At 38.0% G+C, this 22,210-nt stretch overlaps 2 protein-coding genes and 1 long non-coding RNA gene across 4 annotated transcripts in view; 1 reads left to right on the forward strand and 2 right to left on the reverse strand.

Moving 5' to 3' along the window:
• Window positions 1–10,913, forward strand: part of osbpl6 (oxysterol binding protein-like 6) — a 65,770-nt gene extending 54,857 nt beyond the window's left edge. For both annotated transcript variants that reach the window (XM_038280209.1, XM_038280210.1), the window contains 5 exons: window positions 3,073–3,217; window positions 3,301–3,445; window positions 3,543–3,669; window positions 5,594–5,716; window positions 7,598–10,913. In XM_038280209.1, the coding sequence (XP_038136137.1) occupies window positions 3,073–3,217; window positions 3,301–3,445; window positions 3,543–3,669; window positions 5,594–5,716; window positions 7,598–7,709 (652 nt within the window). In that variant the 3' untranslated portion in view covers window positions 7,710–10,913. The remainder of the gene's footprint in view (window positions 1–3,072; window positions 3,218–3,300; window positions 3,446–3,542; window positions 3,670–5,593; window positions 5,717–7,597) is intronic.
• A 1,268-nt stretch (window positions 10,914–12,181) lies between these two features.
• On the reverse strand, window positions 12,182–19,808 carry prkra (protein kinase, interferon-inducible double stranded RNA dependent activator). Its single transcript, XM_038280211.1, has 8 exons — window positions 19,719–19,808; window positions 18,633–18,808; window positions 17,744–17,825; window positions 17,321–17,390; window positions 16,589–16,706; window positions 16,405–16,499; window positions 16,150–16,312; window positions 12,182–13,737 (listed from the first exon to the last, which is right to left on the reverse strand). Exons 1-8 carry the CDS (start codon window positions 19,760–19,762, stop codon window positions 13,580–13,582), a joined length of 906 nt encoding a protein of 301 aa, XP_038136139.1. The 5' UTR covers window positions 19,763–19,808; the 3' UTR covers window positions 12,182–13,579.
• On the reverse strand, window positions 19,797–21,300 carry LOC119780251. Its single transcript, XR_005280366.1, has 3 exons — window positions 21,064–21,300; window positions 20,541–20,660; window positions 19,797–19,836 (listed from the first exon to the last, which is right to left on the reverse strand). It is a non-coding gene; the product is annotated as an uncharacterized LOC119780251 (long non-coding RNA).
• Between the last annotated feature and the right edge of the window lie 910 nt (window positions 21,301–22,210).

The following is a 22,210-nucleotide window of genomic DNA, read 5'->3' on the forward strand; positions in this document are numbered from 1 at the left end:
GCGGCCGTTCAAAGTAAGGCTGCGAGCGGCGTGGGAGCGATGGATGACAGACTGAGACCACAGTTTCAGGATAAGTGGAAGGCAGCGCCGGGCAAGTTACGCCACCGTTTGCGGATGGATTGTAGATGGACTAACGTGTCTGCTGGCTCTGTTGTTCAAGCTTTCGCAAAAGCCGGCATTATTTCTGAGGAGCTGCGCTGCACGGAAAGTGACTGACAGCGCAGAAGGGGAAACTGGCATGTCTGATTTAGCGCAGCTGTTTTATTCAGAGGAATGCTGAGGATAACAGAGGATGATGACTTTGATGGGTTTGATTAATACTTTGTAATAAATACATGAATAAAGCACAATCATACTCAGGTTTGCTCCCGCTCTATTTTTCTACCTGAAAACTTAATTCAACAGCAGCCTCTGGGCGCGTCTCCTCCTCTTCAGCGCGGCGGCTGGCAGGTGTTTTTTCATCTAAATAATCTAAATCTTGCAGCTATATTTGCTGTGATCAGTGGGAATAAAGTAGTTTTAATATGTTTTTAAGTGAGAAAGTCCACCTGAAAACTTAATAATTGCAGTCAGTTCATCCAGATTATCTATTTCTGTCGGAGGCGCTCAGACCCCCACATACCAGCGGTGCGCCGACAGGAGAAATCCTTTCGTTCACCGCGGCTGCTGGCAGGTGTTTTTCATCTAAATAATTTTAGCTGCAGGCACCAGGATACCGGTAATAAAAGCGAACATATTCCGTCGGCAGGTTTTAGGATTTTAAGTTAATTTAGGAGTGATCACAGCGCTGTGTCATCTGCGCTGTGTCTGTCTCACGGCCAGCTGCCAGGTTTGATTAATACTTTGTAATAAATACATGAATAAAGCACAGTCATACTCAGTTTTGCCCCCGCTGTATTTTTAAATACGCAGTAGAGGTATTTAAAGGTAGTAGAGGACATGTACCTGTATATAAAAAACGCGCCCTATAGTCCGGTGCGCCTTATGTGTGTGTTAAAGGAATAGTACACCCAAAACATGATTAGCCTTCATTTTCTACTCACCTCCATGCTGAACAACACTCTGGAGTACTTTTTTGATATCTCAAATGCATCTGGAGATCTGGGAGGCTTCTTGCTGTCTGCTGGCATTCAAATAATGGAGGTCCATGGCGCCCGAGACAGAAAGGTCCATAAAAGTCCACAAAAAACGTGTCAATATTCCTCCATACTGCTCGTCCAATGTAATCCAAGTGTCCTGAGTGGGTAGCATCCAGAATTTACTCGAAACGAAGTCATTTAGAATGTTTTTAGAGCATAAACAGTAGTGTATAGGATTTCCTAATAGCGCCCCCATGCGCGCTCACGATTCTACGGAAGCCGGCAGACCAAACCGGAAGAAAGTGCGCATTCAGCGTCTGGTCTGCCGATAATGCAAGCGTAGAAGAAGAAATGTGCTGTTTACCTGTGCAAAGAAAGAAACAACGAAAGAAAAATGTCTGAGGACTTCAGTGTTGAGGAAGAGCATGAGTTCTTTGCCGAGCTGAATGCGCTGGTTTGGTCTGCCGCGGTTTCCGTAGACTCGTGAGCGCGCATGGGGGCGCTATTAGGAAATCCTATACACTACTGTTTAGGCTCTAAAACGTTCTAAATGACTTCGTTTCGAGTAAATTCTGGATGCTACCCACTCAGGACACTTGGATTACATTGGACGAGCAGTATGGAGGAATATTGACAAGTTTTTGTGGACTTTTGTGGACCTTTCTGTCTCGGGCACCATAGACCTCCATTATTTGAATGTCAGCAGACAGCAAGAAGCCTCCCAGATCTCCAGATGCATTTGAGATATCAAAAAAGTACTCCAGAGTTTTGTTCAGCATGGGGGTGAGTAGAAAATGAAGGCTAATCATGTTTTGGGTGTACTATTCCTTTAAATACAGAAATGGGACACATAACTGAGAGTGCGCCTTTTAGTCCGGTGCGCCTTATGGTCGTGAAAATACGGTAGGTCAAATGCCAAAATAAGATGTACAGCCATGTAGCAGTATCTTTGCTGAATGGCTGGATGTAGATCTAGTGCTTCTAGACCTCACAGAGGGTCAGGGGACTCTATTTTTAAGGGGTATGCAAGTGATCAAAAACGGTAACTTGGCCTATAAAGGGTTAACATTTTCATATTCTAGCTCTGGGTAGTTTTGAAAAAAATAACAATTAATAATTGTATGTTCATTAAATATATTTAAAAAGAGGGATTGTCCTCTGAAAGAGATGTTAACCTATTGACCTAATGTTATTCTAAATGCTGATTTCTATTAAATTGGTGACCGTTTTAGGTTCAGTTTGAGCTTCTGTTTGACCCACTGATGTTCTTGCTGTTTTGACTGACGGATCAACAGATTTTTAATTTCACTGATTTATCGGCTTCCATCTGGATACAAGCTGCTAAAATGAGCCTCTGCTGTAGGATGACTGGACTCAGTATAGACTGATGTACTCTCTAAGTGGTTAGTCTGATCAGGATGGCGTCTGGCTGTCTGGATAGGTGGATTATTTTAAATCTAGGTTTCAAACTGGATGTACGGTTCTTGGACTGGGTTTCATTTACTATTATAGTTCCTTTATCTTTGACGTTCAGGAATCAGTGATTTAAACGGCCTGGATTAACTCTAAGAATCAATATTCTTCTGGATCTCACATTTTAACTGATTCAAGATCAGTAAATAAAATACTGAGATGGTTCTTTACAACACTACTGAAAAAGAATTGACTTCAGCCATGGAAAAAGGACTATGACATTGTATTTTAAATATATCTAGAGTGAATTTAAACTTGTGCAGCTTGTTTTAAAAAGGATATTAAAGTTGTAAATCCATGAGGATGTTTCAAATACATCATTTTAAAACCCTAAAATGGAAATAACACCAATCCCAGGGATAAGATGTGTTCATTTATGACTGAAACGGTTCTGTCTTCTCACAGGAGAACATTGATGTTGGGATTTTAAAATGTTTTTGTCGTTCTTTGTTTTGTTTGTGTTTTTTTTATCTAAAGCTGTTTTTGTTCCAGTCTAACAGCTGTCAATGTTTCCTTCCAGGTTTGGAGATCATTATGAATGGAATAAAGTCACCACCTGTGTGCACAACATCCTTAGTGGACGACGGTGGATCGAACATTACGGGGAGATCACCATCAGAAACACCAAGAGCAGCGCCTGCCTTTGCAAACTTACCTTTATTAAGGTGATAAAATATCCTAATAAAGGAGCAAGTGACAGATTTATTCTTATTAGATGATTTATAAGAGGTTTTCTTCTTACTTTTAGGGAAACTATTGGAGCTCAAATGTGAACGAGGTCCAGGGATTTGTGATGGATCAAGAGGGGAAAGTGATTCACAGGCTTTTTGGAAAATGGCATGAAGGTCTTTACTGCGGCGTCCCGCCGTCTGCCAAATGTGTCTGGAGGCCAGGTACGCTCCCTCTCTTCACACACAGCTGGGCATCGTGCAAAACTGGCTGTTAAAACAAAAAGCTTTAAGCTTAAAGCCAACCTGATTTCCCCCTCAGGCTCCATGCCGACAGACTACGAGCTCTATTACGGCTTCACCAGATTCGCCATCGAACTGAATGAGCTGTGCCCCGAGCTGAAAGACGCCCTGCCGCGTACAGATGCTCGCTTCAGGCCCGATCAAAGGTGCTGAATCCTGGCCATTAGGGCTCAGCTAAGCAAATTCTTTGGATTATTTGTTATTCTTACCAGTTGACCTTTTCCACATTTTTTCACATTAAAACCAAATACTTTAATGTAATTTATAGGTGATTAAATAGACTTGGATTGTGTGTAATTAGACCCCATTATAAATAAAGATGTGATGCAAAGACTTTGGAGGTTTAATCAGAGAAAATTAAAGAAAAAACAGCATCTTAAAGGACAGGCATTAAAAAGCGATTGTAGAGAGAAAGGCATCCAGATGGATGCTTAAAACAGGGGATGCTGCTGTATGCAAATGGCCTGAAAACAAAAGGGCCTGATCATTAAGATTCCAAATAAGGAGCGCTAAACTGTATGTTCAGAAAAGTGTTTGCATGTGCAATAAGTGGGCATGTCTGCTGTGATCTAAAATGACTTTTCAAGCGCCTGTTAAGACATACAAACCTGTTTGGTCCTGCTGCTTTAAAATGAGCAGATTGTCGGTTCTGCTGGCAGTAATAACCTGAGTTCCCTCTCTGAATGAGAAGGACCTGGAGTAGCATTTACAGCAGGTTTTCCTGTGAACATCTGGATTCCTCACCAGCATCTCTTTAGAGGCTCTATGTGGGATGCTCTCATGCCATAATATTTATGTTCAGTCTTTAATTTTAATTTTGATTCAATTGTACATTTCCCAGCTTGCATAGGCGATTTCTACAATTGTTATTTTTGACCATACAATATAATATTAATAATAATCCATCCATCAACTTTTCTGCACGTCTATCTCAAGCGGGGTCACGAGGGGTGCTGGTGCCTATCTCCAGCAGTCAATGGGCGAGAGGCGGGTTACACCCTGGACAGGTCGCCAGTCCATCGCAGGGCAACACAGAGACAAACAGGACAACAACCATTCATGCACACACTCACACCTAAGGAGAATTTAGAGAAGCCAATTAACCTAACAGTCATGTTTTTGGGCTGTGGGAGGAAGGTGGAGTACCCAGAGACAACCAACGCATGCACAGGGAGAACATACAAACTCCATGCAGCAAGGCGGGGAATCAAACACAGAACCTTCTTGCTGCAAGGCAGCAGTGCTACCCACCGTGTCACTGAGCAGCCCGATAATAATAATAATTATTATAATAATAATATTAATTTAACTTTATTGATCTCACAATGGAGAAATTCACTTCTGCATTTAACCCACCCCTCAGGGACCCAGAGGCTGTAGGGATCGAACAGGCTACTTGCAACCTCAGAGCACAAGTGCACCGATCTAACCCTCTAGGCCAACACCTCCCATATATCATCATCCAAACTAAATCTCTCCCCATCATCATTGTTCCAATGTTTTGCACATTTCTTTTTATTATGCATAATCCCTCTTAAGATCAGTGTAGTGGAATACTAATGCTTCTCATGGTGAAACAATGTCAGTTAATGCAGTATCATGCTGCGGGATCCAGATCAGAATCAATTTGGGAATCTATGGGGATTTGAGAACTATTTTTAAGAGACTCTCCATCCAATCTGACCAAGCCTCTGCTATATTACACAGAATAATCTGCAAACAACTTCAGGCCGTTACATCTCCACTAATCTGAAATATGATGCTGTGGTTCTGAGTTTTTACTCAGAGGGGAAGGAAAAATTAGCTTTTTTTTAATCCAGGAGTTTTGGTTGTTACAACTGGAAACCCAAACATCTCTTTCCTTTCAGTTAACAATTAGGCATTGATATGTTTCATCTGTTTTATATATATTATCAAAGAAGCTAAAGTTTGTGGTTTTAACAGCAAACTTCTCAAACTGAACATAATCCAGCAAAAAACAAAATATTTTTACAGTGAAGGCCCACTGCAGCTTGTTTTTCAGATTACTTTCTCTTCTGGTAATTTATCTCCCTCATTTTTCTGCTGCAGATATCTGGAGGAAGGAAACGTGGAGATGGCCGCCTCTGAAAAGCAGCGAATCGAGGATGCCCAGAGAGCCAGGAGGAAGTGGAACGAAGAGAACAACATCAAACACGAGCCGCGCTTCTTTAAGTAAGGACAAGCCTGCCTTTTCACCCAACTGAAATTGATTTTATTGACTTTGTAATTCAGAACAATTAGCCTTTCAAATTTAGTGTTGAAGTGCCTCCTCTGGGATACTTCTGCACACACTAAAGCATTTAAAGCAGGCACATGTCTGGATTCAGGCAATAACAAAGGCAGAAATGTAGATAATTTTACTTAGTTTATTTGAATAATGCCAGTATACAGGATATATCACCTCAGAGCACAACTACGGTATAACAGAATACCTCGCTAATTAAGGGATGTCCCGATCCAATACTGAGATAAATCAGCCAAAAAAATGATCATTGGAACTTATGCACGGATCAGTTGCTCTCATTCTTGTTGTTGATTATTGTTTTCTGTTTGAGTGATATCACTCAATCAAAGCTTTTTATTCTACACTACAAAATGACTAATAATAAAAAGTATAATTTAGGCTTAAAATCCTTTCATAAGTTCATCAGTAAGGCACAGCATGTGTCTGCAGCCTCTGGTGTCTGCTCTGCTCTCTGCTCTCTTCTTTTATCAGCAGATTGATACTTTGAGCGAGGCATGGATCCCCTTTTTGTGTGTTTTATCCTCATTATATTACCTCCAGACTCTCTGAGTCCGATGCTGAGGTTGTAAATAGTCACTGCTGGCAACCTCTGGTTTACAGGGGGGCTGCTGGTTCTGCTAAATAAAGCTGAAGAATCCTTTAAAAAAATCCTTAATCTAGATTATGATCTGGATTATCACCAATTTTATGGAGTGTTCCTTTGAAAAAAATCCTCTAAATCTGTTCTTAACTTTTCAAAAAGTCCTGCTAACAGACAAACAAGACAAAAGCCATAAGCTCTGGAGATAATAATTAAAGATAATTATTATCTCATCAACAAGATTAATCAACTTTAGATTAACTAATTGATCAATAATTTTCTTTCCTATTTCCTATTCTTTTAGTTTCCATCGAGGATGTTGAGCTTTTTAAGAGTCTGTCTTTTTTCCACCAGGCAGCCAGTCCACACCTGTCAGTGCAGCGCCGCTCGGTGCATCAGTCACGTTTAAAACAGTTTGATTGGAAAACTTTTTCCCACAAAGCAGTTTATATTCTAGAAACGTTTATTTTAGGGCGGTTCTTCAAAGGAAAAAAAAAAATATATATATATATATATTTGCATTGCAATTTTTTATCTCTCCATGCATGTCTATCTCCAGTAATCATTGGGTGGAAAAATGGAGTTCAGTGTTGCATTTCTACACAGACTTCCTTTTTTCGTTGTCGCTGGTATGTTGAAGCCAAATTAACGTGTGTGTAAATAAGAGAGAAAGGAAGATAATTATCCACTGGTCACCTGCTGAGTTCCACATTTCAGCTCCGGCTGCCATGGTGATGATAACGGCAGCGAATATCATGCAGTGATGTGTTAAAATACTCCCCCTTTACTTTTACTGATTTCTTGTTTTTTTTGTTGTTTGTTTCAATCAAAACACTGCTTATTGCAAACAAAAATAACCTGAACAAAAAAAAAAAAAAGCAGTTTTCAAGTATTTTATAGAACAAAAGATGTGGGATTTTCATTCCACACTGAAAAAAATAATGCAACCACTTTTGGCATTTACTTAATCATATTTAACACAATTGTTTCATGTTATCAGGGTAGAAAATAAAACAATTGTGTTAAAGTAACTAAATATGATTAAGTAAATGCCAAAAGCGGTTGCATTATTTTTTTGAGTAGCTGAGCCACAGTAGCTGACCTGCCAAAATTATTCCTAAACATCAGAAATTCACAAAACAACCCGAACCTTCAGAGGCTGATAAAGACAGTAAAACAATCAGCTTTTTTTCCACAAAGCTAAAAACCCTGTTCTGTTTTTGTCCAGGAAAGTGATGGATGCCAACCACAGGGAGAGGTGGGTCTCCAACAACACGTACTGGGAGCTCCGTAAGAACCCTGGCTTCATCAACATGGAGCCCACCGTCAGCCTCTGGTAGCACATGGATCAGCATCCATGGCAACACCAGGAAGCCCTTACCTATGCACAGGAGGCGCGTTGGATAGAAACACTCGCTGCATGGACCGGAAGGACCGCGGAGTGGAGGGATGACCTGTTGCCTCGCGTGGGTGGGGGCTGCCAAGTGGTCACCCATCCATGGAAACATCCTCATCCTGCTTTTTTGAAGCCAGGTCGCAGCTACTACGTAGATCGCTCCTCTGACTTTCCCAGTTTGTCCTTGCCTTAAAAAGACCCCCATATGACTCAAAGGATTAGGCGCCTTTTAGTTGAAGCCATTTCGTTTCCAAACAGCAGTTTGGCTTAGACTAGTCTATGGAGTAGACATCTGGATTACCTTCCATCCGTGCATGTTTAGAGAGCAGCTTTCTCCGGCATAAAGCCGTATTTATTATAAGATCAAATATTGTAGAGAAAAAAATAAGAAGTATTTTTGTAAAAAAAAAAAAAAGAAAGAAAAAGAAATCTTGTGTGAAAGAGAATAACTTGAATTGGCAGATTTTATTTATTTTTTGCTTTTTAATACTAATGAATCTATGAAATGGCAGCATCTTCTCTGGGGAAACGACTCATACTAGATTAACAGAAACAGCGGGAGTAGATTAACGACGCCCCGCCAACATGCAGGTTGGTATTAAACGTACAGCCTGTTGTAAATAGCTCACACACCGTCTGTCATGATGCAATCATGTTTATTGAACATTTTAATTTAAAGACACGTGGTCAGAATGGGTTTCTGTGGAGAGGTGTTTTCCCCACTGTGGGACAATTAAGGAATATTATTATTTACTGTTTGCAAAGAAAAAAAGGTATTTTATTTCCATGACCTTTTGAACCTAAACCATCCCGTTACAACCGTAAACACTGATGTATTTTACTGGGATTTAGGTGATAGACTTACACAAAGTGAAGCATAACTTTGAAGAGGAAAGAGAAGACTGTAATCTAGTGTGTCTTTCGGGGTATTTCCACTGCAGCTTTGCACGTCTAGACACTAAAATCTTTGAGACAGCTCAGTTACACAAGATGGAGAGCCACATTCTCATTTCCATACTGTACAGCATCCAGCGTTTGCTGGCTTTTCCTTATTTTGATCCCTTTCCCCATTAAAGATACAGAATGAAGATGTTTAAACTATGAGGCGATAATGTATGTAGCAAACAAAAAAAATAGTGAAATAACATTTTTTAGATTCTTCCAAAGAGCCCCTCTTTGCACTTTTTTGTTTCAATTAGCTTCATATAAGGAGATGTGTCCTTTTCATCTGACCTGAAAAATATCTTTTTTATGTTCGCTTGTGGAAAAACTATAAAGTCAATTTAGCTTTCTTTGAATGGTGGATTATTATTCCCCTCTGTTGTCCAAAGGACAGATTTGTGGACAGCTGGTATCACTTATTCTCCTGATAGCTCCTCCATAGCTACCATGGGTCTCTACTGCATTTTTCAGATTATTCTTCTCCTTTACTGGCCGGTCCTGATAGATCTGCTTTTGCTCCATACTCCATCCTTGCTCAGATTATGGAAAAGGAAATCCAAATATTGGAATATTGGCTTTATGACCCGATTCCAATTAAAACTTCTCAACTTTCCCTCCGACCTTTCTGCCGGCTTCTTCATGATGCTGTTTGTTCACTTATTTTCTCCAACAAACCTCTGCAGTGTTGATAGAACATTTTGATTTATACTGAGATTAAATTATGCTCAAATAAAAGAGGCTGAATAGAAAGACTTTCTCCGTTTGTAAAAAAAAATCTAATACTCCTAAATTATGCAGGACTGTTAGTCTGTGACCTAAAGTCCCAGTAAAAGCAGCTGAGGTTTATGGTTGTGACGGTCTGTAAATTTAAATTGACTGTGAATTCTTTTGAGATTTGCAGTTAAATATTTAAAGCTCAGTGTAAGAAAACACAAAATGATAAAGATTGTAAAGGTTGGTCATTATTACATCAGCTTAAAAAAAAACATTTTCCTTTTAACATTTAAAAAAAAATTCTGATGATCTAAAAATATTCAGAATCTGTCATTTTTCCAGATTTGTGGCAATTTTCTTAATCAGTTATTCCATTTAAATATTAGAACTGGTAGGGGACTGTGTATAGATAATGATGCAACAGCGACACCTACTGGTTTTCATATAGAAGACCAGCAGGCTAACTTTTTCATACTATATTAAATTTTTTTTTTTTGCTTTTTTGTGACCTAATTATGTCGAATTCCCCAGAAAACTTACTGCTAGGACTTTTTGCTTTTACATAGAACCGGACGGTTGCATAAAGTTTGTATATTTAGTGCAAAACTGAGAAGCTTTAATGTTTGGAATAGCTCCTTAACTTTTTATTTAGTTCTTCAGACTAATAGAACCTTTAAAAAATATCTCACACTGTCCAAATCTAAAATGGTTCCCTTAGTCCTGCCCTGCAGGGTGAAAGAAGATTATATATATATATAAATAAATGGGCAGAGTGAAGATTGCAAACCAAAAAACAGGTAGATCTGCTTTGCATTAATGGGATTCATATACTATAAAAAAATATCTCTTGGATCACAGTCTTAATGCTACATCTCTTTGGTTTCACTTGCTGTGCCTTAATGCATTTATCAATGCCTCTCACACACACCCCCACACCACGAAGAAGGTATGCCATTAAAGAAAGTCACCCTGCACACTCTCCATCAGCCTGCAGATGATTACACACGCTAAGGATTTCCTTCTGGAAGAAAAAAATTCGATTTAATGTATTTTCGTTTCGTCTGCAGCACGTTGCTGGTTTAAAGACGTTCTTCACCGGGTTCAGCGACGGCGTCCCAGCAGCTCAAAGCAGTGGTTAGCGTAGTCCTTGTATCATAGAATCAGGAAAAAAAAATAAAAGATCTGAAGCTTTTCTTCCCCTTCGCTCCACCTGCATGCCTAGAATACATTAGCTTGCCAATGAATGTCTTTGATGCCTTACAAAGAAAAGGGTTTTTTGTTTTTTATTCCTTTAAAACTTGGACCCCCTATTCTTCTTTTTGGACTGACACATTATTAAAAGGCACTAAAAAGTCAGCTTGGTTTTAATCAGATCTTTTCCCTAGTGGATACCTTCTAAAGTGCAATTTTAACTAAGTACATATCTCTTCATGAACACTGTACACTGCTGCTGCATAGTGCTTGTTCTAATAAAACAGCAAACGCCAACTGAGGAATCGGTGTGCTTTTATATCCTGGAAAAACACACAGCTGAAGTCTTGCATGATGATAAGATTGGGTTACTTTCAGCTAGGCTGGAATAAAAACGTAGAAATGGGGACTGGTATTAGATGCTCAGAGTATAACACTTCAGTGGACAATAGGACAGTTTGGACATTTCTATTTATGCAGGTGATTCTGAGTAATTCAAACAATCATGAAATGCTTTCATATACAGGTAAACAACATATTCATACTGCTAGCAGATTTATTTTTTTTACATTTTTTTAAAGGATGTATCTCTCCCTCTCTTCAAATAAGAGCTTTAATTTATTGCTCCAAATAATCAGTAGAAATCTGCATTGGGATTACAGCCAATCAAACCGCTGAATGCTTCCATCTTTCTATTTGGTGTTAAGATGATTTATTTTTGCTGTTTGAGATTGGAGGTTTGGCCTCTTTGCCATTTTGCTCCCTCCTCAAATTTGTTTTATCTGATCAAATTTGGAACCTATTTGGTTTTAAAAAGCTATGTCATGATGAAAGAACAGCAAGATATTAAAGTAACATCTCAACACATTAGCCAGGAAGTTTATGATAATCCTAAAGGTACCAGCAAGTTGTTCAAAAGTGGCTTAAAAACCACATTGTTGATTTTTGTTGTCTTGGAAAACCTGGAAACAAAGAGCTGAACACAGTACTATAGAAAGTACGCAGAGTTAGAAGGTTCTGCAGCTCGTGCTCAGCTACAGTCGTTCTACCACTAGAAATGGGCCAAAGTACTAAAATTAAGGTTGATTTGCCAAACAGTATAAAAAGCAATTTCACCAAAAATTAAAGGAGCGTATGTCAGCTTCTGAACATGAAAACGTTGATGATAAAATTAGTAAACAGAGATAACTGCATCGGGCTCCTAAGGGGAGAAAAACTGGGAAAATGCAAACATCTGGTGCCTTTTGACCACACTAGAAACTATAAATGCATGAGTGATGTCACCACGCCTATTAGGACATTTAGAGCAGTCTGTTATGGATGATAGCAGCTCCGTTCTTTTAATTTCCTGGTGGGGGTTTTCTGTATTATTTCTCCGTGTAAAATGCATTTTGGTATTCCACTTTTTGTTAAACTCGTTACATTTGTGAAAAAAAAAACAATCAAAAAAAGGCTCCCAGAGTCAATTATCTAGAGGAAATTTCTCCTTTTTTTGTGAGCTTGGTGTTCTTCAATACATCTGGTATCAAATATATCAAATATATAAATCAAAACTGAAAACAGCAAACATTTAGGACTCTATTGGTTTTATTTTCTGGTTTCAAACTCCTGAATCTGCACTGGTGCTGAGGTCTTACACAAGTCTGGAGATTTTGTTCCACAGAATCACATTTATACGATCAGGAAAGCTGAAAGTAACATGCAGGTCAGTTTGAAGGGCGCAAACCGCTCTGCAGAGCGCGTTTAGATAAAACAAACAAATCTGATCTTGTGCATTGAATTAGAAAAAAACAATTTAAACCAATGATATTCTATAGATGGTAGTTAGAAATAAAAAAATATGAATAATCTGCACCATGACAGTAAAAGCAATTGAGGATCATTACATCCAGGACAAAATATGGTTTCTTTCCCAGAGCAATCTATGGCTTTATGTAAAACCATCATACTATAGCCTCATGCACATATTTTCAGACTTCTCCACAGGGACATTTTTCAGCTGCTGTAAGTGATCCACTTTCCCTCCTAAAGAGCCTTATATATTTTATGCAGGCTTTTATTTTTATCTCTCTGTTCTACTCAGAATGTCATTATGGCTCCATCTTGACAATGAATTTAGTGATCGAATAATCGTCACACTAAATCATTTAATAAAAACCAACTCATTGAGTAACAGCTTTACGAAAAAAATATAGATTTTGCATTTAGGATGTAAAAAAACTTGTTTGAATACGATCTATTCAGAATTCATCATTTCTGAGCGTTGAATAGATTGTTAACATTATTTTGGTATTTAGCGCGTTTCAAATAAGCAATAAATGTTTAGTTTTTTAAGTTCAAATATGTATTAAATTTTTTTTTTGATTGACTATCAAAAAAAGTGATAGATGTCAATCAATGAGCGAGCAGAACTATACGTGAGACTTTCATAATAGAATCAACATTAATATATTGAGGGTTTCTTCTGAACAGATAAAAAGTGATTTTTGATGTATTTTAGTGATTGAAGAATATTTTTTAAGCTAACAGAATTCCTGTAGGTAACTAAAATGCTGTATTTACAATAGGTGAGTAGTTTCAATGCTAACCAGAGCTGCCTTACATTTATTTAATGTCAGTTTGAATTTCAAGCTAACTGTGGAGGAAGAGGGAAAGAAACAAAGGGGGACAGGCTAAGAAGTTAGCAGTGTAAAATTTTGTCTTGTTTTTATGCCAGATAAATGTAGTTATGCTCTATATTTCAACGTGAGAATAACCCTGTGTGAGAATAGCGTGGCTTTCAGCTGTTTAAGAAAAAGCTAATTGTTTGCAGTCATTTAAAATTTACTTCTATACTCCTGAAGCACCACGGTAAACCTGCTTCTGCTAGATGTCAACAGTCAACAGAAATCCCACGGAGCTGCTCTGTTACACACAAGACGACAGGCGATGGTTTAGGTGAAGTATCTGTGAATGCTGGTTGGATTTCTATTTGCTGGTGGCCATGATCTTCATGTACTGGAGTGCGCTGTGCGCCGCGTCGTTGTGGGCATTGCTGCAGGAGATGCCGGTGCCGTGGCACACGGTGACGGGGGAGGTGGACAGCTCTGCCAGGCACTGGTACTGACCGTTCACCGTCAGCTCATCTGCAAAAACACCAACACCTTTCAAAGGGAGTATTGCACCTAAAAGCATCTATCACCTACAGTAAAAAGCCCTTCAGGCAGCCTGGACACAGTCATCAGATGATATTTCAATCACTGTACGAGCAGCAGCTTAAACCAGTCTTAATACGCTTGAACTTTTCCACATCTTGTCTCATCTAACAGCAGATTAATGCACTTTGTTACGATCTCATATCATCAACAGCCAAAGTAGCACAGAATTAAAGGGGAAAAAAATTAAAGACTTCAAATTGTTCATGTATTAAAAGCTGAAGTGGCAGATGTGAGCATTTTACAACAAAGTATTAGGGTGAAGAAAAAAATGAGGAACTGTTTTGTTGTTGCTAAACTGAATTAAGATCGAAGACAAGATGACAATAAAAAATGGAAAAAGTATCAGAACAATAAAGTGGAAATATGTCTGGTTCAAAGACCTCTTCCTCTTTGATCATAAAAGCAATTCGTTAACACATACTGGATCTGTAACTTAAATATCTCACAATCTCAACCTTTTCTTTAAATACAACTTTGAACTTATTCTAAATATTTCAACTGTACGAAAAAAGAAAAAAAAACCCGCCATTCTTTACTCCATGTGACCCTAAAACTTCCCTAAAGTATTCTGCTTTACCTGAGGAAATACCTTTTAGAAAAACCTATAGCAGAAAGACTTTTATCCCATTTACACTACCCTAGAAAAACCGTGCCGAGACCAGTCCAAGCTCAGTAACTGAGATAACTTATCGTGTGTAAATGGTTAGCAAACTGAACTGAACTGAGCTAGACACAACCGAACAAGGATAACTGCAGACCAGCTCCAGAGGTGGGCTCGGCGCGGTTTTTCCCTGGCTCGGTTCTCTGATAACAAGAGCGCATGAGCAGAACGCGTCATCTCCATCTGGCTGCACATCCTGATTCACACTCTATTCCAGTAGTTGGCGGTAATGCCCCTCCGGAAACAGAAGAAGAAGAACAACTTCTTCAACTATAAACAACAATTGAAATCTTCTCCACGCAACATTTTAAATAATAGCATTTTAAATAATAACACCGAAGTACAGCAATAATAATCAAGCATAACTTTCTGAGTGTGACGGGCGCCGCCATTTTGATTTGCTTGATTCCCTCCTTCTTCGTCTTCTTCTTCTTGTGTTTTATGGCGGTTGGCAAACAACTTTTGGTGCATTAGCGCCACCAACTGCTTGATTTCCTCCTTCAATACTGGCAGTAATACCGGAGATCGTCACTAGGAGGCGAGGAGTTGAGGAACCGAGATAGCATGATGAGTAAACGGTCGTCAGAACCGAGCTCGGCATGGATCGGTTTTTCAAGGGTAGTGTAAATCGGGTATTTGATGCACATCTCCCCCTCTGTCTCCGCTCTGCCCCGCTCATGTAGTCGTGCGGAGCACTGGGGCAGTCATATTAATCAATGTGAACTGTTCCACGTCAACCACTACTCCTCCGCAAGTCGCTGTTCAAGTACGTCTTCTCCATCCGTCACCGTCAAAATACTGAGCCAAGCTGTTTTTAGGTCCGCTCCAGTCCAGATCAACAATTGCAATCGCACCAAACAGCAAAAAGAACATCGAGAAGATCCGGTTTGTCAGATTAAAATATATTAACGACAGATCGGTAACTACAAATTAGAGCATAATTCTTATATATTCCCAAAAACTAAGGCCGTTTAATTAAATGACTGGATGCAAACTATCGGTACTTCAACATACCAGGAAGCAGATTTCTCATCTCGATCAAAATATTTATTTCATACCGAGAGGCTTAAAAGTTTCATAGTTTCATCATTTCACAACAACTTCCGAGAGCAAATCTTACAACTTCAAAAGTAACGTCTTATCGAAGGAATGGAGGAAGAGATGCCGGCTTTGGAAGTCGATAACAAACCAATTTTGCACGATCCTAATTATCCATATTACAATTATATCATATTAAATTAAGCGTTAATTTCCACATGTTTTGCTCCTATGAATTAATGATAACAATAATAACTTCACGCATGCTCTCCTAGACTTCCAGGGTTCACTTTGTGCAGGGGGTCTGGAACGAAGCGGGGCGGTTACGAAGGATGCTGGATTTCGAGGTTAAACTCAGACAGTATGGAGACGATCTAAGAAACATTAGTCTGCAGATTTTCCATTCTAACACATCAAGTTGTCTTGATCCAAGTAGGCTTCTCTGTTAGCTCTGGCTGTACGTTTTCTTCCATACCCAGAAAGAAGCAATCTATTCTGGATGGGATTATTTTAAAGCATAAAAGCTTTATTTATGATTCACGTTTTAAAATGGGAAAGTGGCTCTGTAGGACTGGAATTGGGCAGCCCTGCTTTAGATCATCAATACCCTGAAGTGTGACTAACAGATGTAGAGATCTTACCGATGTCAAAGTATGTGACTTCAAAGCCTTGCTCTTTGGAGAGCTCTAGCAGCATCTGAATGTAGTCGGTGTTGGGAATGCTCAGGGGGTTTCTCCTCAGTAGAGAGATCTTCTCTGCTGTGGAGTTCCTGATGTTCTCAAAGCCAACGCTTGGATTCGGAGTCTAGAAAAAAAAATATTGGGAAGGTAAAAAGAATAAAGAAATAATAATAGCAGAATGTGTGGAATGAATAAATGTGAGAAGCGGTGGCGGACCCATGTGATCTCAGAGGAGCCCGACAAACTTTGAATCTTTGCCAACATTTTCTCTGCTGCTTCCTTCTTTGCTGCTTTTTTGGTGCTACCAACCCCTGAAATGCAAAAATAAGTCTCAGAAAAACAAAAATAAAGCATATACATACATACAAAAAAAAAAAAAAAAGATCAAAAGAAAATGCACCCTGTTCTGTGAGCGACTCCAATCTACATATAATAGTGAACTCTTTCCTGTGCGGCGGCCCCATTTCAGTTAAAATGATGTATTCGGGAACGCGCCATCTTTTCTGCAACGCCAGCGTCTAAAACCAAAAGGTAAAGAAAGGATGTTCAGTTTTAATAATGAATACAGACAATAAATCAATAGTTCTGATGTATGAGTTTTTGGTTTTTACATCACAGCATGCAAACATATGACATTATTGTAAATGTAATTAAGGGAATACAAAATGAATACTGAAAAATTTAAAACTCTAAGTATTACCACACTTATTTTATATGAACAAAAAGTAAGATCTATACTGCAGGGACAGGGATGGGGCAGGTGTTTGTAAGAGCAGGTAAAGGTTTGATTTTTATATCTTATATCAAAAGGCAGCTTTTATAAACGAATGTCTGGTTGCTGCGACAGAAAGTTACATCTCAGCTCAATCAAATCAGTTGAATTTGTTTCCAAAAGCAAACATGTATCAGATCCTGATGTGAAAACCTTAAAATCACAACAAAAACTAAAAAACAAGGAGTTCATCTGCTGTCTTTCTTCAGCTTCGGGGACATTGGTCGTTTTGCTTTATTAGATCTGGATTAAGTCTCACCGGGGTTACAAACAAAGCTGTGATGCTCCTGCAGCTCTGCACCGTGATTAGAGATCTTGGAAGTATGTAAACAAATCAGAGCAAAGAGAGAGAGAGCACACCTGAAGCAAGCCTACGGGGTTGTTTGGTTCTGCTACCACACCGTTCGTGTTGGACCGCCCAGGAACAACCCTGTTGGGACGACATCACAGCACAGCGGGACGCCTCAGTTATCACATCTTACAATCTTTACCGGATTAAGCATTCAGTGTAAAGGATGCTGTGATCAAGCCAAGAGTTTATAGTTACAATGTAATGTTATTAAAACAATACTGCTTTTAATCCATAAAAACTTTCATCACACAAATTTATCTTTATTTCCTGAATTTAGCTTTGATCTGCACCTTTTAGATCCAATACCCAGATGCCTAATTTTCATCCGTATTTTATTTTATTTTTTTACAATAATTTCATATTCAAATGACAAAACCCTTTATTCCTTAGATAAACACAAAACAGTTCTAGGTTTTATTAGTTGCACTCACCCACTTTCAGTGTCGATGTTTAATAATTTCAGTGCAGCCTCTGCAGCTTGTTGTTTGGCCGCCTTTTTACTTGAACCTTGACCTGCAAAACGAGGACCAGGCATTTATTATATCGTTGATATAAAATGATCATTTTCAAACCATCATTTTACTTAAAGTTAAATTTAACTTTTCACTTTATCAGGATTTTATGTTGTTCAACATCCAAAAGTAGCACATAATTGCCAAATTAAAGGAAACTGGTGCTTGATTTTGCTTTTTTACACACTGGAATCTGCAAAGCAAGGTCTGGATTGTTGTATTTAGCAGGATTGACCCTGATTAGCTGAAATAAAACCCATTGCATTCAACTGAATCAGCCTGCAAAAAAATTTTAATCTAAATAACTAACTTTTCTTCAATTTTTTTCTTGAATTGAGGAGTTTAGAGAGAGACACTTTGCCAACGGAACATGACAATTTGCATTTATAAATAAGAAAAAGCAACCGTATTGTCTTATTTCAAGTACATCATATTTAATTATCTTATTTTAAGAGTAAAAATACTCATTCTATTGGCAAATCATCTTATTTACCTACTCAAATTAAGGATAAATACATTTAAGAATTTCTAACTTATCTCTAGATCGTTTTTGCAGTGACAGAGTGCACCTGTCAGCAGCTTAATTTCAGGATAAAACCGGGTGTTGTCTGAAGATTTCAGAAGTTTGTTCAGAAATAAAAAAGGTAAAGAAATGTAAAGAAGCAGACATGTTTGACAAAGAGGACGCATCAAACACGTGGCAAAAACGGGGCACTGGTGAGATGACAACATGACTGTTGTTGTACAAACTGGGCAAGAACTGAGGTTTTACATTTAGCAGACACTGACTGAGGATGCTACTGTGCACCTGTACATTTAACTCCTCCAATGGTCACACTGAAGACAAAGCTGGGCTGGTGAGCTTCTCCTTCTGCCTTCTCCATCACAAACACAGGCAGGTCTCCACTAACCACGCCGTGTTCGAAAAGGATTTGGATCGGTGTCTTGCAGGAGCCGGTCCTCTGTGGTTCAGGTGTGTTTAGGCTGCAGGTCAAACACAGAAAATAAAACTAATGCCTCAGACTTTAAAAGTGATGCAAGGAGTAAATATGGAAGAGAAAAATTGTCAGGGCTAGAATGTTTTCATGGGATCTAAAAGGTAAAACGAATACTTCTCCATTTAATAATGTTTAATGATGTTTTTCTTCTTCCACACATTAATAGTTTATGAACATCTCAGCTTTTTTTTTAAAAAAGGTGTTTATTCCAGAGCTACAGAACTGAAAAAAAAACAAAATGCAGGAGGTCCCTCTTTAGTTCTGTTAAAAGGGAGTTCTTCCTCTCCGCTGTCGCTAAAGCATGCTTGGTGTGAGGGATTGCCTTTGAGTCAATGAATGGATGCAATCAGCTGGTTTTCCTTAGATAGAAAACTTTGAATGAGTTTGACTGGATGATCTGGCTGAATTGTCTCTATAAAGTACCTTGACATGACATGGGTTGTAAATTGCCGCTATATAAGTAAAATTAATTGAATTGAAATACTTAAAGGTGATCCCTGATGGTCCGGGCCTTCTGGTCTAAATGGTTCAGGGCTGACAAGTAATTCTGAAAGTGTTTAATACACCCTCAAAAAGATTTCAACTTTCTTTCTGTGCAAACAGGGTGCCACTGCTTTACTTTAAATTTATGCATGGCATATAAAGTGACCTGTAAATTTAGCCACAATAAAATCCACATTTGATCTTCATTTGCTCAGATTAATAATTGCAAAATGATACAAAATACTTTGGTTCTTTTTCCAAATAAAACCTGAACCAGAAGAGAGACAACCCACACTATCAATGATAGTGATAATGATTGTGTTGAATGGTGAGCTGAGATCTTGTTTGCAAAATAAGTATTCATGTTAGGGTGAAGTTTAAAAGAGAGAAAAAGAAAACAAAACACTACTTACCATCTTTCAGGGGCAGCTGGTGAAGGATATCCTTGCTCAGACATCTTTACAGGTTATGGTAGGATAAAACTGTGCTGTCTGTCCAGAATCCAGAATTTCTTTGAGTCAGGCTCTTGCTCTGTGAGACATTTCACATTATAAATACATTACTGCACAGAGTTAATAAAATGCTTGATCGCAAAAAGTCTTGTTACCCTATAAACATTTAACTATGCTTAAAACATCGAGCATGCAGATAAATAACTCCAGACATACTCACTTTGTTTGTTTAATATCTAATTTAAATTATTTAAATTTTACATTTTTTTATATATATATATATATATAATGTGGTGATATTTTGCTAAAGAGTGAAAGTGCCATTCAACAATTCAGAAAAGAAAACGCACCACCTTAGGTGGAAATAATCGTGAAATAATCGTCAACTAATTTAGTAATTGATTAATCATGAACTTGCCTTAATCTGACAGAGAAACCAGGTTTGAGAAGCAATTATATGAATATTTCAAAAAATATATGTAAATATTATGCATTTAAGATATAAATCATTGTCATGTGTCAATATGCTCTATCTAGAAGTCCTCAAGTGGAAAAGTTTTTTCCACATGGTTTGATTTCGCAAAAAGCCTTCTTTAAGAAACCTTTGGCTATAAAATTATTAACTGATTAATCAAAAAATAATAATCAGCAGATTAATCGATTTGCAAAATAATCGTTTATTGCAGCTCTACATTTAAGTTTGCTTTAGAGCTGAAGACAAAGACTGAAAATACTTTGAAGGCAAAGAAGTAATTTACTGGGTGAGAAAGATGCATTCATCACCTTAGCAGTTAAAATCCAGGATATTTAAATAGTTCCCCTTCTGCTGAGGACTAGGACTGGATGGAGCTGCACCACCAGTGCAGAGCTTGATGAACATGACATAATACCCTACTTGACACTCTGCGGTAATCATAAAAATACATTGTTCAAATGACATAAATTAATACTGCAAGCAATTCAAAGTAAAATCATATTTGATCTGTACACGTTGGGACCTGACAGCGTTAAGAAATAAATTGCAAAAATAATAATAAGTGTTCACAATTTCCCAATTTATAGAGATTTTATAAAGCATGTTGAAGCGCATCAAAAACCAAACAGAAAACGTCACAAAAAACCGAAACAAACGAGGTCTCAATTAACAGAAAGGCTTAAAACATTCCTTACTTCAGACTTTTATACAAACTTATTTCTAACGAACCTACATCTACCCTGCGGGACTTTATGAACTCTTAAAAATAAAAAGGAAATACAGTATTAAGTCAGAAAACGCAGACAGGAAGAAGCGGTGCTCTGATGCTACCTTAGATCTCCGGCTTTCTTAAAGGGCCAGCACGGCGACGATGTAGCAGAAACTAAAACCTTAATGTTTTTTCTGCTCTATTTCCGAACATTTTCCTTTATGTTCCACTATCAACGAATAAAGTGGTGCAGACCATAAAACGGAGAACTACGCAATCTTGATAGTGTGTGTGTGTGTAGGGGGGCTATGGGGGGGAATACTAACGTATCACATCCGGGTCCTCTTCTTCTTCTTTGTCAGATTGGCGGATTACAAACAATTTATAGGTGCATACCGCCACCTACTGTACTTGAGTGTGTGGCTCTCTAGTTCCACCTATTCTATTTTTTATATATATATTTTTGTGTAAAAAATAAAAAAAATTCTTTATTAACAACCGCATTTCCCCCCCTATATCCATCTGTCCCTAAAATTCCTTTAATACTCCATTCTCTCCCTTTTAACATCCGGGTCAAATGCGGTGATGCAATGTCTACCGCCCCCTGTAGGGAGAAGAATGTTATTGCTTCTATTTTGCTTTTGTTTGCTTCAATGCTAAAACAAAAGCAATTTAATTTAGAAGTCAATTTAATTCTTTTGGCCAAATTTTTCGTACATAAATGTCGATTTAAAAAAATTACCCCACCTCTAAATATTCGTATAAGTGAGATACAATCAATGATGCAATATATTGAGAATTTACTTTAAAATTCAAGAGTCCTTTTGTTTGTTTTTTTGTCTTTTTTTATTTAATTACTTTGTTCTACGATCTGTTATTTTTGTTTTCCAATTGTATATAGGTTCTCTGTATGATTCTATTTGTTATATTATACATACTCTGCTCAGCTTCCTAAGATATTAAATCTACAATTTTGTAAAATTGTTTTGATAGGCCTTGTAATAGTTTGATTCTGCAATAAAAAAAAATAAAAAAAATCCCAGAAGTAATTTACAAAAATCCATGTTGGCAATTAAAACAAATAAATTGAAGTATGAACAAAAATGAACAATATTATAAATAATAGAAAGTGAAATAAATGTTGAGATTGGAATTAGCATTTATTCCGAAAAAATTCAAAAAATATCCACTGGACTTGGTTTTCAAGATTTGAAAACCAATCGAATTAGCATTTAAGACGTTAAAAATACAGTAGCCCATTATTTGCAA

This window comes from Cyprinodon tularosa, unplaced genomic scaffold (assembly GCF_016077235.1).
Source record: "Cyprinodon tularosa strain WSP-4 unplaced genomic scaffold, ASM1607723v1 ctg158, whole genome shotgun sequence".
NCBI classification, from domain to species: domain Eukaryota; kingdom Metazoa; phylum Chordata; class Actinopteri; order Cyprinodontiformes; family Cyprinodontidae; genus Cyprinodon; species Cyprinodon tularosa.

What these genes read in the sequence shown, in the direction of transcription:
- prkra (XM_038280211.1), bottom strand. Translation starts at nt 19,762, where the DNA reads ATGTCTGAGCAAGGATATCCTTCACCAGCTGCCCCTGAAAGATG. An exon ending in CCAGCTGCCCCTGAAAGATG is followed by an intron (nt 18,809 to 19,718) that starts GTAAGTAGTGTT and finishes TTTGACCTGCAG; the next exon opens with CCTAAACACACCTGAACCAC. An exon ending in GGAGTCGCTCACAGAACAGG is followed by an intron (nt 16,500 to 16,588) that starts GTGCATTTTCTT and finishes TTTGCATTTCAG; the next exon opens with GGGTTGGTAGCACCAAAAAA.